The 15,385-nt window shown below is 44.7% G+C and overlaps 1 protein-coding gene across 5 annotated transcripts in view; it reads right to left on the bottom strand.

Moving 5' to 3' along the window:
• The window catches only part of Astn2 (astrotactin 2), a 947,200-nt gene that overhangs the window by 265,248 nt on the left and 666,567 nt on the right, over positions 1-15,385 (bottom strand). For all 5 annotated transcript variants that reach the window (XM_052714946.1, XM_052714945.1, XM_052714947.1 and 2 more), the window contains 3 exons: positions 9,416-9,540; positions 5,351-5,455; positions 2,045-2,224 (listed from right to left, as the gene is read on the bottom strand). In XM_052714946.1, coding sequence (XP_052570906.1) covers positions 2,045-2,224; positions 5,351-5,455; positions 9,416-9,540 — 410 coding nt within the window. The remainder of the gene's footprint in view (positions 1-2,044; positions 2,225-5,350; positions 5,456-9,415; positions 9,541-15,385) is intronic.

Here is a 15,385-nt window from a genome sequence, read left to right as displayed (position 1 = left end):
TGACCTTTAGCATCACAGTAGTGTCCCAGACCCTGAATATGGCATGGAGCAAATTAGTTCAGTGGCCACAGCGAGAGAGATAGTTTTTATAAACATAACCTAATTGTATTACTTCAAAGTCCTGAAGCTTATTGCCCTGTTTAATGATGTGTCACATTATTTATAGGGTGGCGCAATGAGACTTCTATTGATTTAATGCACTTCCTTAAAGACTGTCATTGTCACAGCCATAAAACCGAGCTATTCCCTGACAACTCAATTATGTCCTCTGAGCCTATAAACCACCCATGCCCCACTCAGTTGCACACAGGAAGCAGGCAGAGGTGCAAACACAGCCGGGGATGCCAAAAGCCCAGAGGCAGAACCAAAGGCTGCAGATACGGCCAAGGTACACTGGGGGTTCCATCTCACCAGGCACAGTCAGCAGCTGACAAGCACTGAAAGACGGCATGATGCAGCTTCGCTTTGCCTTGGCCCTGACACGTGGAGCTGTGTGACTCAGCCCAGACTTCCTTCTCCCACTGAGTTTTAATTTCCCCAAGGCAAGCTGGAGAGCTGAGTTCAATGAGGCTTCCAAGGGCCACAGTGTTCTGGGGTTTGTAGTTATGACTTATGGGGCTCCTGGAGCTAGGGTGGTTGAGTCCTGTGGAGAAGGTGCAAGCAGGTTGGTATCATCAATCAACCCTTTCTAGCAATTAATGATGTTAACTATAACAGAAAACACTTTGATATAGCTGGAAAATGAATGAATGAATGAATGAATGAATGAATAGATAGATAAATCAATAGATAGATGAGGGGGAGCGAGGAAGGAAGGAAGGAAGGAAAAAAGAAAGCTAAAAGAAAACAGTTTTTGTAGCCTGCCAGTTCCAACTATGAGTTCCAACATGGGCCCAGCTATTCCTCAGCTGTGTCTCTGTGGGCACTTACCTCCACGTGTCCGAGACTGGGTTTCTCAAATGTGAGACTCCATTTCTCAAGTACAGTGACATATTAATATATAATGCGTTCTACTTGGGAGATATCTTAGTGGTTAAAGGGCTTGCTGTACAACGAGAAAGCATGAAGACCAGGGTTTGGATCCCTAGCACCCATATGGTCATCCCAGCAGGCTGCTCAGATCCAGCAGCTAGAGGGTAGAAAACAGGAGGTACCCAAGGAAGTCGGCCAGCTAGATTAGATGGATAAGGGAATGGGTTCCAATGAGAGATGCTGCCTCGATGGGTAAGGTGGGGAGTGATCGAGGAAAACTCCTGATGTCAGCCTCCAGCCTTCCCACCTGAATACACTTTTGCACCTACAGATGCACACATCAACACTCGTGTGAACACACATGTACCACACACACACACATACACATGAAAAAGTAGAAGACATCTTTACATACATGTGGTATTTCCAACTTTGTAAAATGCTCGTGTGTGAGTCACCTCCCCCTTTCCACGTGGTAGGTAGATCGGAATAATTATGGCAGTACACATTTCACAGGAAGGGAACACGGAGCACACATGGGAATGACTTTTCCAAGGCCAATGGCAGAGACTAGCCTTCTGCATTAGGCCACCTTAACGGAAGGAGTTAGAAATCTGTTGACAGCTGAGAAGAAGAGGGATTTAAGATGTGGTGACCTTCTGTGAGGACACTTGAAACCGTCCCCTGGACTTGAGGAGCAAGTGAGAGTTTTTTCTGCCTTCTGCCAAGAAGCCTAAAGAGAAGGCATCATGGAGACAACCATGCCCATCCTCTGCCTTTATCTCTGGCAACTGTTTCAAGGGGAAAGCATGGTTTAAAAAAAAAAAAAAGAAGCCTATAGCATAAGAAAAGAGTTAAAACACCTGAATGAAAGAATCTTAAGACAGCATGTTTCCTCACCCTGACCATGGCAAAGTGAGCTCAGAGAAGGCCCGGGGATTGCCAAGGCCTATGCAATTTTCAGATAGGAGAAACAGGATTTAGATCTGGCGAGGCTCCATTGTTTTCTCAGTTGCTTTCCCTCTGTGCCACACCTGGCCACCACCTTCAACAACCCCACCCCCAGGCTTACCTTTCTGATACTGGAGCCATAGCTGCTGCTGGACCTTCTTACTGGGGAAATGGATGATGCAGGTGAGCTCGGAACCGTACAGGGCCTCTGCGATGTAGTGGGAGCCATAGTGCTGGATGAAGGACAGCAGCTCATCCCGACTGCTCTCTTTGGTCAGGATCTTTAGGACATTGGTGAAGCCTGGAGGGAGAGGAGCATGTGTGAGTGGTTAGACTTCAGAAGTTGGTGGCTGAAAAATTATATCCCAGTAAGGGCTCCTCCTAGCTAGAATTCATGGCCTTCATCCTCATCACCGTGGCAGCAGGCTGGCAGCTCTAGCCTTACATGTTTACAGCAAAGGCTTACTCTCAGTGCTGGATACTGTGACATAGTAGAACTCTGCAGACGAAGAAGACTTGCCAACCTACATGATGATGACTTTAAGGTCACCATCAGAAAGTTGGAGCTGATGCTTACTTACTGAACAGCTGATGCGTAGAGGTAGACCACTAGATGTTTTTACTCTCTTAGTTCAAACACTGCAATGTTGCCACCACACCCCCATTAACCTGATGAGAAGCCAAAGCTGAAAGACTGTAAATAACACATCTTGGCTCTCTATCTAAAAGAGCTGGACTCAAACACTCCTTTGTTTTTAATGTCAAGTAAGATGGCTGGAGTCCCGGCATTACATTTGTCCCAGCTCAGTGCAGATTGCATACCTGCTCTAGCTTCTTGCTACATCGCCTTCTTTTCCACCTTTGCCCTCATGTTCTGAGACAGTGGAGTTTTCTTGCTGCCTGTTGTACTGTCCTGGTTCTCTGCTAAGTCTGCCATACCTAGCACAAGGCCTACAGAGCCGTGTCTCAGGAGCTGCTATTTCCACTTCACTCTTCTTCCTGTTCTTCCAGGGCCTTCCAACAATGGGAGACTTGTTCCCTCACCATTCAGCCTCTAACACAATTCTCTCTACAGTCACCAACTCAGCTTTAGTATGGGAAACTCCTAAGGGAGTTTCAAACTGAGTAATGCCACCCCCAAAACACACTGCTCTGATTTTCAAGCTTAGGGTGTTTAGAGAACAGCAAATGTAGGGAAGTGCTCTCTGAGTTCCCCATCTACCTTAAAGGCTGAATCCTCCAGAATACATGCAGTTGTTGTGAACTCTCTCCCCATATATCATCAACTGGGGGAGTCTGAAGCATGCTATAGGTAGACTTAAGTCAACACTAAAAATGAAGTCCAGACAAATGTCCCAGACTGTTGTCACTGCTCATTTTCCTGAATATAATTTATTCTCCTCTGCAATTTCCTATGTCCCAAATCCTTAAAGGCCCTCTTGTAATCCTGCCTGCCACTGGATAAAGTTCCATGACCATATCTGGGCCTAGAGGAATGCCTGAGTTATCTCCTGTTTCCTTATTTGCAGTTACTGGAACCTGGGATTTCTCTTATCCTTCCTTTATGTATTCAGCACTGTCTCCATACATGAAATTACTCCCTCCCAAGACACACCTATGCGTCCAGATCTCATGAAGTCACCCCTTTCTTAGAAGCCTTTCTCACCTATTCCTGTGCAGAGCACCCACTCTCTCTCCCCACACTCTGAAGAATTGCCACCTTTACAGACAGAAGCCCTCTTCATCTGTCTCTAAATCCACAAATGCATCTTTCCGATACCCACCCTGGCCAGGCACACCACCAGCTCCTGAAACACAGCAAACAACCAGCCATTGTTATTATAAGAACAGGCAATGGCACATCAAAGGGCAAGCCCCTCTCCAACACTGAAAATGAGCTCCAATTTGCCAACATTTGATTTACAAGGAGCTTCCAGGAACATCATTACTGATTAATTAAAGCAGGTACACCTTTGTAGTTCTAACAGGAACATCACAGTTATATTCACAAGCGCAGGGTGAGGGGGTGGTGGGGAAACAGAAATAGGTCTCAAAGAGAGGGTGCTTGATTAGAACACTCTCTCTCCATCAACCTGTTAACTCATGCAACTGGGCAATTAATGCAGCAGGGTTAATAATGAGATGGTCTCTGTTAAGTAAAACGTCAATGCCTTGGAGATGCCCTGTGGCTCTTCAGCCAGGCAGACAAAAATGCAATCAAAATCCATGTTCTGTTTTCTCTTCTGGTGCTTGCTAGCCATGTGACTTTGGGTTGCTTACTTGACCTCTTCGACCTTCAGTTCCTTTGTATGATGACAGATAAGCTAAATTACTACTTTCCTTGTAGGACTGCTGCAAGGCACAAGACCTGAAACATTATAACATGCTTGACAGATGTCAGCAACAATCACTGTTTGTACGGCCCAGAGGGTAAAGTCCTCCCAGACCCAGGTTGAAAGAGCTCCATTTTGCTGATGAACAAAGAAGTACTGAAATAAAAAGGAATGAAAGCGAGAACTCAAGAGATAATTAGGGGACACACTGACAAAAACCCGGTGATGGTGTTGTCAGAACCAGAGTACAAAACCTCAGACTAGGTCTCTTCTTCCCAGGAAGCTTTATTCAATACCTTATTCTCCAGTTTTCATTTATTTATCTTATTCTTCTATCAAACGCAGACACCAACAATGTGCTGATTCTCTGTTAGTTTCTGGAGATATTGGAATAAACAGATTCCATGACTTAGCCCCAGTTCTCCGGTCAGAGGGGTAGATAGACATGATTCAGACACAAATCAAGTACTTGTTAGTACTTTGCTGGAGGTATTTCATCATCTGGAATTCCTTGCAATGTTTATTGAAGAATGGACAGTGGAGGAGGCACCAAAGAGTTTAGTGTGCATACCCCAGGCAAGGAGAGCTAGGCAGAAGGATATAGCGAACGCAAAGTTATGAACAAACATGTTCCATCTCAAAAACTACCAAACACCCTCCCTGCTGGAGCTCAGGGCTCGCATGAATAAAGAATGGGTGACACATGTGTGTATGGTGGTGAAGAGTGGGGCCACATGCTATTGCTGTGTAGAGATGGACAACGAAAGAAGTAAGAGAGAACTGAGAAGAGAAGGTACAATCACAAGCCAGAAACACTTCCAGAACATTGCTTAGATTACTATTTCCTCTCTTCCTGTTATCATACTTCTTCACCCTACTCAGCAATTTTTCTTCTAGGAAGCTCCTTCTGTGTCCCACTGTCCCACTGTTGTGCTGTCCCTACTGCAGGGTGTTCATGCCACTGCCTACCTAGATGCTCTTCCATTCATTCAGCATCATCAGTACCAGCCAGGGCTTGGGACATCCCAAGCTCTTGAGACTATGTGCGAAGTGACCACACGTCCTTTGGTTGCTAGCTGGACAGTGGTCCTCACCTGCTGAGAGAGTGATGGTGCTCAGCTTCACACGGTAGAGGTTGCTCCGGACACGCCACTGCTGCACCATGGGGTAACCCATGGCCTCGTCATACCTGATGTCTCCTAGAGGAAGAAATAAGATAGCATGTGAGCTTGGCATTCATAATACTCACCCCAATGCACACTCGGCAGTTCTATGTTCTGTTCACCTCTTCAAAGTGAGAAGAAGCTTGGTCTGGGCCCTGACTGCTGCACTGTTAGAACCAACCACTGTTCTCCACCGCTGTGCTCTTTAGACACATCTCTATGTTTTCTTTGGGCTTTCAATGTCCCTCCACCTCACATGTAAAAGGTCAAATTTATACCCCACCTACCTAAGTCCATCTGTAACGTGTCATGGACATTAGACATCTCATTGTCTCAGATTTCCCATCTGACATTGCAGGCATAACGTGAGACTTGAATATGGTAACGGAAGTGAAAGCTCTTTCAGTGACTAGAAAGTCTCTGCCTGTAGGACCAGGGTCAGGGGTATATTTTTCTCAGCCCATTTGTTTCATAGTCTTTGCAGTTGATTTTGCACTAAATAGCAGAGGCCACTTGAAAAATCCCTATGTATGTATTAGCCATCCCTTTATGTTTGCTGACCCTGGTATAAACCATTGGTTGTTAACATGGATATTTATAATCACTATGTGGCAAACCTGTATACCTACATATATTTTCCTAATTCAAATAAATGAGAAATACTGGCTAAACAAACTGAACTTTTTAATTTTGAGCATATTACAATAATTAAAATACACAATAAGTCTCTGTGAAGGTGCTGCTGCTCATGGAACTTCTTTTATACAGAGGGATCATTAAGAATGCATGTTCCACAGAATGCATTTCAGAAATCACAGGTACTGTCAAGATAAAATACAAACAAAAAAGAAAGACAACAAAAATGTTGGCAAGCAGTTAACACTGGATACCAGATACATGTAAAAAAATCCTGCCCCCTGATTTGTATCTATCTCCATTTTCTAAAATTTCCACCCAAAGCCTTGCATTCTCTCCTCTTTATAATCATGAACAAATGCATTAAAAAGAAATGCTAGTCACGTTAGCAGTTATTATTGTTGTTATGTAGCTGTGCTTTCTTGCACCTCTGCAAATAGCAGGCACATTTCCTATCCCTTTCTCTTGTCCCCTGGTGAGGAGGCACTTAAAGAGATATTTGATACGGATATTAAAATGAGAATCTCATTGGAACAAATGATTTCTTCCTGGACATTTCTGTAGTATTAAAGTTGTCCATTACTGTCAACTGTTTTTTTCCCTCCCTCTTTAGCCTTTTCAGGAATAATATAATTTTAGAGGCTTTCATTTTCAAGTAAAATATTCATGATCCCCTAAGATATGTCCATTGGAGTGAGAATGTTTAGTTATAAATATGTCGTCTCTGTTTATCTGCTCTGTCTTGCCTATGCTTTCTATGTGATGCTGGGAAGGAAAGAGAGAGGGGATGGAAAAAGGAAAGAGAAGACCAGGCTCCTGACCCAGGGCTGAGAAATTAGTCTATTCAAGGAGTCCCAGACACCAAAATCCAGGTAGACTCTGTCCCCTGTCCCATCTACTACTGCCTAGCCATGTTCACAGCTCTTGTTTGTGGGGAAGGGGTAATCAACAACTGAGCCCCACTTCTGACAGAAGAAAGCTGAACATTCTGGTGTGGGCTGTTAAAAGATCCTTTCCTTCCATGGTGTGGTATTCAAAGGGAGGAGGTACATTCTGTTTATCAAGCAATTTATAAAACCATCTTTCCTGCCCCTCATTCTATCCCTGGGCCTCCCTCCTAAGTGGCCGCTATCCCATCCTTTATTTACTGTGGTCCCTGCCTTAGCTGGGATTCACACCTGGAATATAGGCTTCTGTATTATGTCAGGTTCTTGACATAAAGGCCATGCTGTATTATTTGCAATTCTCCTACAGAGTCCAGATCCTGGAATTCAATTGGATATTTACAATTTCCCAACTGGAATGGTTTTCTCTTCATTCTTAATCTTGAAACTACCCCTGATTCTCACCCCACCCACCATACTCTTTGTACAGTTCCTCCTAGGGAAAGGTGATAGAAAGAAGCTCTGGGAGAGAAGATTAATTTGTCTCGGTAATTCTACTTTTAAAGATTTATTTTTATTTTATACATGTGGGTATTTTGTCTGCATGTATGTCTGTGCACCACGTGTGTGCAGTAGCTGTGAATGCTGGAAAAGGATGTTGGATCCCCTGAAACTAGAGCTACAGATCGTTGTGAACTACCATGTAGGGTGCCGGAGAGCAAACCCAGGTCATCTGCAAGAGCAGCCAGTGCTTTTAACTTCTACGCCACTACTTTAGCCTCTGGTAATTAAAAAAAAAAAAATCTCTTGAATTTTAGTAGTTCCCTTATTAGGAACCTTTCAAATGTCTCTGAGCTAAGACATATAGTTAAAACAACCTGCAAAATTACTAGAGAACCATAGTAAACCAAACTTCTTATACACATGACCTTCATTCCTTACCATATTTTTAAAAAAGTAACTGTTATGTCCATGCTGTAAAGATGGAAGCTGTCCAAGGAAACACAAGCAATGATGTGTTGGGGTCTTTAAAGAACTCTCCTACCAGACACTGTAAAGAAATGTGAGCTTTTGTGGATGCTGAGCTGCCCTTACTGGGGTTTTCCAAAGAGGCATGTCTCTCTTAAAGCCGATGCCCAATCAGCAGAGAGAATTTTCAACTAGAATACTCCAAATCACTTAGAATTTCTATGATCGTAGGAAAGGGAAATTAAGGAAGGCATAGGAGTCTTTAAAACACTTTGCAGAGATATGTCATCTATGGGTCCATTTGATCTGCATCTTCTTTGAAGTGGGACAAGTCTGGGAGGTGGTGTAAGATAATGGATAAGGCATCCACTTTGGAGTCCAGATTAATTAGGTTTAATACTTGATGATAATTTACACACTAGCCGCGTGACTTTGGAGGAGTATATGGCATCTTTATAATCTGAAATCAGAATAGCAACACTCATGCAGGATCATGTGGGCTGAAAAATAGAAGTAGCCTTGCTTCACAAGGACACCTTTAACCCATGCGGGGTCTCCTCTGTCTATGCCATTTTACAGGAAAGGCTCGTGGTAGTTAGATTTTTTTGCTCCTGGCCATTCAGAGCTTGCAAGTGATGGGGTGTCTGTCACGTTGCAGGTTAATTCCTGTGGGACAATCGTTTTCTAAGTGAGAGGATTCAATTGTGCTTGAGGGTGGTCGATCTGGGTAGTGGACATCACTCCACTATTATATCACCAAAAATAAAGTCCAGGTCCACTTGTCTTAGAAAAATCAACCCCACCCTCCAAAAAGGGTAGCAGAAAAGTTGGGAGAAGATAAAGAAGAGAAGAAACATACTTTGGAACTAGACAGAAAATTCTGGCACTTCAGGAGAGCCTGAAGGTTTGGGATGGTGAGAATAACAGGGTGGGATTGAAAGGATAAAAAAACGCAACACTATTCACCAGGGTCTAGTCCTAGTGAACGTCTTGGATACCATTGGGCTTATTGGAACCTAGATGCCTTACTCTCAAATTTGGATAAATAAAACTCACCCAGCAAATGGCTCAGTGACCACATGCAAATAATAAACCACATGACTCAAATGCATCCATGTGGAGAAAGTCTTGACTCAAGAGTCCACTGATTTAACTCTAGAATGATTTTTAAATGAACAAAGAAAACAAAATTCTGGAAGTATTGAAATATCAGAAAAAATGTCACTTGAATGGAAAGTGGTTTGATACTTGGACACAGGCAAAGCCTCACTGGGAAAGGCTGGAAAATTGTTTCTTGTTCTCGGGGAGGTACCTCTCATGAAGTAGGCCCTAGCCAAGAAGTTGGGGTCTCCTTAAGCCCCTCCTTTTACATGGTTCCTAGCAGGAGCCCAAGACAAGGCAGAGGCCTAGGAGTCTGGCTGGACTGGGGCATCTTGTTATGTTCTTGTAGTTCACACAAATACAGCTGTGGTCAGTGAGTGTGCAGAGGCTGAAGGGTGTGTCTTACCAGTGAGCAGCTGAAGGTCTGGGAGGGGCTCGGAGAGGACCCCCCGGCATTGCTCTTCCACAGGCAGCGGGATCACCAACAGCCCGTCCGCCAGCTGGGGAAAGTCCTTGATGAAGTTGTTCTCCCTGTGGGGCAGAGCAAAGAGATTACAGGGCAGAGGAAAGGAACTGGGCAATGGCGGGGCACGGAGGCCTGAAGCTTGTTGTTGGAACAGGCTGGATGGCTTTGTGGTGAAGCCTCCTGAATCCCAGCTCTGGCAGGCTGAGCAGCAAAGCCCGGAGCATGGATAGCTACTTACTGTTTCTCTTGCAACCAAGTTTCAATTTCTACAAATGAGGCTTTGATCTCAGGGCTGCTGTAAACACTTAATGGGATCAAGCTGCCCATTGTTTAAGACATCCTCTGAGGCTCTACAAACTATATATTTGGCTGTGAACTATCCCTTTGCCTAAGCAATGATGTGGGTAAACCTGGGTGCTAGGGAGCTGAGAGGAGCGCCAAGTGTTTGAGGTAGCAGCAAGGCTAACCTGAAGGAAGGAAGGGAGGCTTGGAAACTGCATGGGTGTTAAGGTAGGAGGAACGCTAAAGAGACTTTGGTTCAGGCCGATGGGGAAAACAGGGGCCTGGAGAAATGGAAGGCCTTGCCTAACAACAACCAGTAGACTGGACACAAACTCAGGTCTCTTTACTCCCAGACTAGTGCTCTAACTTCAGAGAGGCCTGCCTGCAACGGATCACAAGACAAACCCCTATGTGACCCTAGAATACGGAGTCCTGGATAGATGTGGTTTAAGAGGACAGTGGTGGCAGAGACTGCAGGAAAAGGACACAGACCTCATTATTCTAGACAACAGACTGACCTAAAAATGGAACAGCCAGGCACGGGAGATGGGAAGCTTGTTGATACGAGGAGTGTGCGAGCAGGAAATGGGGAAGTCAGTCAGTGAGCAGGGTACCAGGGGCATTTTCCTATCGATTCTGACTTGTATGATCACTTTATGGTCAAAGTTAGCAACACTAGTTACAATCTGGACAGGGAGGAGGAGAGCGAAGGAAATAACAAAAGCAGGGGGATGCTTATCCCTTCATTTTGTCCCCTGCCATGGGCAACCTTGAAATGAAAATCAGAGACAAAAGCAAAAATACGTGATGGCAAACCAAGGCTCTTGAAACCTGGGCTCCAGACAGTTCAGAAGCAGCTGAGAAACTGTAATTTGGGTTACCTTCTTGTCTTCATTGCAGATGCCCATACCAGTTCCTAGACACTTTCAAAGTCTGCCACCAATCCATTTGTCTAGTGAAAATGTCCTCTAGGGCTGGGTCCAGAGAAGGTGATGTTATCACCACCCTCAACATCTCCAGCATCACCATCATCTTCCCCATCACTTTCACTGCCATCTCTGTTATTCACTGCATCCTTAGTTTGCTAGACTTTAGCAAAGTACTTTACTTATATCTGAATATGTAATCTTCACTGTGGCTCTTGAGCTAGTATTATGTGTAAATCACAGATAAGTAACAACGAGATTCTAAGTTTATGAGAACAGAATTTAAAGCCAGGTCTAACAAAGTTTGGGCCTTTGTTCAGGGGATACATGTGCACTATGGTGAGTTTCCAAGCTACTCTTGCTATGTAGTATAGTATTTTGTTTGTGTTGAATGTCAATCTGTGGAGCCACATAGTCTACAAATCTGGGGGCCCAAAAAGAGAAAAGACAGTATTCCAGGCAATGGAAACACTACACACACACCATAAGAACAGTGAGGTGGTTGCTGGACTACAGATCTTTCCTCAAGTGTGCAGTAGAATGGAAGGGTATCCCAGGCTCTAGTCAGCAACTATCAGATGCTGATTACAGAGCCCTGGATTGAGTACTATGGACAGAAAGACTGGCTTTGTCCTTTGTTTCCCAGGTCTTCCCAACCTGGTGAGAGAGAGAAACATTGGCCATGCAGTACAGCCAGTGATCTCATTGTCAGGCATTCTAGTTGGGTTGGAAGAACCCCTTCATCATGTGACCAAAAAGCACTTGGAGCATCCACAGCTACTTTTTGATGAGTTATTGATGGCTTTGAACACTGGGCGCCAGGTCTCCCCATTTGATGTTCTACCTGAGTAATCGGGACAAAGCTCATAAATCTCAATTATCTCATCTATAAAATGAGGATCATAGAAGTTTCCCAGCCTGCTATAGTGGAAGAGTGGAAATGACGTTATTTAGCACCTACTGTGTGTCAGATACCTTGGTAAGCATTTTATGCAACTGCATGAAGTAGGTGATGTTAAAATCCCCAGCGTAGAGATAAATACTTTAATTTAAAAGAAACTTTACAAGTCAAGGCCACGTAATTGATAGTGTGAGGTCTTGGGTAGTCGGGTCCCAGAGTCCATAATTCTCATCTCAGTAAATCTAAGAGTTGAAAGTCTTGCCCCAAGATGCACAGATTGAGGTCTTCTCATAAAGGTCTCAGTCCCCACGAGTTCCCAGAACCCAAGCAGGCCACAAGCCGAGAGAAGGAGTTGTAGCATCTTACAACCTGACTGCACAGAGGCTCTGTTCTCACTGGGACCTCAGCAGTCCTCACCATGAGGTGGGCGCGGTCACATTATTCTACTTAAGTAACGTGGAGAAGGTGGCTCTACCAGATGTGAAGTGCTCCCAGTGATTTACAGTCTGAGCACATTTGGTAATGAGGCCTCTGAGGGAAATTTCCTTTACTACCTTAGGAGGAGAGGTTCTCTCTATATTCATCAACTTTTGTATACATATCTTAAATTGCAGGAGAGGGAAGTTACATCCACTAATACCCCTCACTCTCCTCCTCCAACTCCTGTGCTTTCTGGCCTAGCCAGTCTTAGGATTTTAGCGACATCTGACATCAATGGACAACTGAAAGATGGACATGGGTAACCCCAAGTGGCAGGAAACATGACTTAAGGTGTCTCTTCTTGCATAAATAGTTCCCTTTGAGCTTCCAGAAAAAGATTTCCAGAGAGTAATCTGATGAAGCTCATGAGGAAGGAGAAGATGGGAGGGAGGAGGAGTCTGCTGTGGGATGGTCTATATGTCAAGTGTGTTGCTGATTGGTCAATAAATAAATCACTGATTGGCCAGTGGCTAGGCAGGAAGTATAGGTGGGACAAGGAGGAGAATAAAGCTGGGAAGTGGAAGGCCGAGAGAGACACTGCCAGCCGCCATGATGACAAACAGCATGTGAAGATGCCGGTAAGCCACGAGCCACGTGGCAAGGTATAGATTAACGGAAATGGATTAATTTAAGCTGTAAGAACAGTTAGCAAGAAGCCTGCCACGGCCATACAGTTTGTAACCAGTATAAGTCTCTGTGTTTACTTGGTTAGGTCTGAGTGGCTGTGGGACTGGCGGGTGACAGAGATTTGTCCTGACTGTGGGCCAGGCAGGAAAACTCTAGCTACAGGAGTCAGTTGTCATAGAGAGCTGAGAGGGTCGCACACAGGCAAGGACCAAGCATTGAATGACAGGACAGCGCTGTGTCTTTCCCAAGTAATAAAGCCATTCCTGGCAGTCTGGGCAATGCCCACAGTCCTGCACGGCCTCCGCCAGCAGAGGGCGCCCAGGGCCTTCACATCAATCTGCTCTTGAAAGAGGCAAAATACAAACTTGGGGAGAGGGAGGGTGCAGGCAGGACAGCCCTGGGAAAGTTCTGCTAGGCAGAAGAAACCCCAGGTGAAAGATGAGAGAACTTGAAAGTCGCAGGCCGAGGAAAAGACGTGGAGGTGGCAAGTGCTGGCTCAACTTAGGACAACAAAAACCAATTCTGCTCCTTAGGTCTCCTGATCTTCTCTGCCCCCCCCCCCTCTCTCTCTCTCTCTCTCTCTCTCTGTGTGTGTGTGTGTGTGTGTGTGTGTGTGTGTGTGTGTGTGTGTGTGTGGTTTTAGCTTTATAAAAATGCTGACAGGCACCACTAGTCTCATTTTATAGATGATGAAACAGGCACTCAGAAAAGTTAAGAAACTTGTCTGACTGAGGTCCATAGTTGGGAATGATGGTACCTACAGCTCAGCTAACCCCTCTGGCTTATAGCTTGGTGCCTGTGCTCAGCAAGTTTGTGTTCAACTGAGTACTCATATTCAGCGAATGCAGCCAGGATCATGGACTAAATCACATACTTTCGGAGAGGGGAGCAGGAAGCACTCATGAGCACATCCACTGGAGAACATGCTTTTATGCACAGGGGTTTGGGTTGGGCAGTATGTATCTATGTGTGTATATCAAGTAAGTGAATATTGTTATTGCAAAATTAGCAACAGAGTCACTGTTTAGACAAATGTCTTCAAAATGCATCCACATGAAACTTAAATCTGAACTGATAATATATGGAGATAACTCAGCAAATTTTTAAAGTGCACCTTGGGAACTCTGACATTGAGTGGGTAGCATTCACTCTGCAAATCTGCATGAATTCAGAGCATGGTTTGAGCCAGGGCGACAGCAGAGGTGAGCACAGGATGTTCCTCCACTGGCGAAGACCAAGAAAGAATAGGGATGCTGCTGTATTACAGTCTAGAGGATCCCACACAATCCAGCCCCTGCTGACTCCTGCTGCTCAGGACTGCTGTTGCCAGGCTGCACTCACTGTCCTCTCCTGGGACAGGCTCCCAGTCTACAGTCCCCAGCTGGAATGTGTCCTCTTTCTGGGAGGGTGTTCTTTTTCTCTGCACCTGGGCCACTCCTGTTCACCACTCAGACCACACAACAGGTCACTGCACTGAGGAAAGTGCCTCAGATGAAATCTGTCATCCACCTTTCAGATCTTGCTCTTTTCTTCCGAGAAAGGTTTTACAGTTTATAACCATAGATCCACTCATGGAAGACCTGTGTTTCTCACTGTACTGCAGACTCCCTGTGGCCCCAAACAATGCACCGAGGCACCCTGAGGGCCAAACTGTGAGACTGAGTACAGCTGAGTAAAGTATGGATGCTTGGTGAGTATTTCCAGGTAGCAGGATGGGAACAAACAAAAGATGGCAGCATGTGCGCAGCCGCTAGCCTTTGCTAGCTATTCCCCTGCTTTGCTATAACTCCAGAATGAATCCTCACCAGACGGCATTAAAGTTGAGTCGAGTTTTTCTATGAGATGATTCCAAACATTTCATTAGGCTGATTGACTTATTAGAACTTCATAATTTGCAGAGAGTTTGGATATTAAAAGGCAGAGCTCAATTGTGTTGGGCTCTCTTTATTTACCTCAAGAGCAATTCATTGGCCACTTCTGTCTTACCTAGTGTTTTGGTGACTACCAGTTCAAAGCTGCTGGAACATGTTAACTTAAATGGCAATTAGTTTCCACCAATCCAAAAGCTAAGCCCTTCATCAGATAGCATCTGAGGCCGATAGAAGAGATTTCCTCTATGTTATTGTAGCCTGTCTGCATATTTCCACTAATGCATTTGAATAAATGCCTCTATTTATGATGTTCTTTTGTTTCAGAACTATAAAAACCTCATGAAATTATCTCTATGTTGGAATGTGTTATTCAGGGTACCCTAAATTCACGTTCTCAGGCCATGATCACTCCTATTTGACTTAGGAATAATTTATCTCTTATTACCTTTGAAGTAAGAAGTTGCTGTGGGATGTCTTCCTGTGTGCTGTGAATATGTGTGGCTCCCATTGGATAATAAATAAAGCTGTTTTGGCCTATGGCAAGAAAGCTTACAGTCAGGTGGAAAATCCAAGCAGAGATACAGAGAGAAGAAGGGTGGAGTCCAGACAGACGCCACCACCAAAGGAGCAACAAAATGCCAGCAGACCGGTAATGCACAGCCACATGGCAACATATAGATTAATAGGAATGGGTTAATTTAAGATGAAAGAGCTAGCTAGCAAGAAATTGAAACCATAGGTCGTACAGTTTGTACTTAATATAAGCCTCTGAGTAATTATTTTATAAGTGGCTATGGGACCGAGGGTGGGAGAGATTCGTCCG

This window comes from Peromyscus californicus, unplaced genomic scaffold (genome assembly GCF_007827085.1).
Source record: "Peromyscus californicus insignis strain IS unplaced genomic scaffold, ASM782708v3 Scaffold_5__1_contigs__length_169319896, whole genome shotgun sequence".
Taxonomy (NCBI): domain Eukaryota; kingdom Metazoa; phylum Chordata; class Mammalia; order Rodentia; family Cricetidae; genus Peromyscus; species Peromyscus californicus.
The sequence above is the reverse complement of the archived record's forward strand: the minus strand, read 5'-3'. Positions and strand labels throughout refer to the sequence as shown.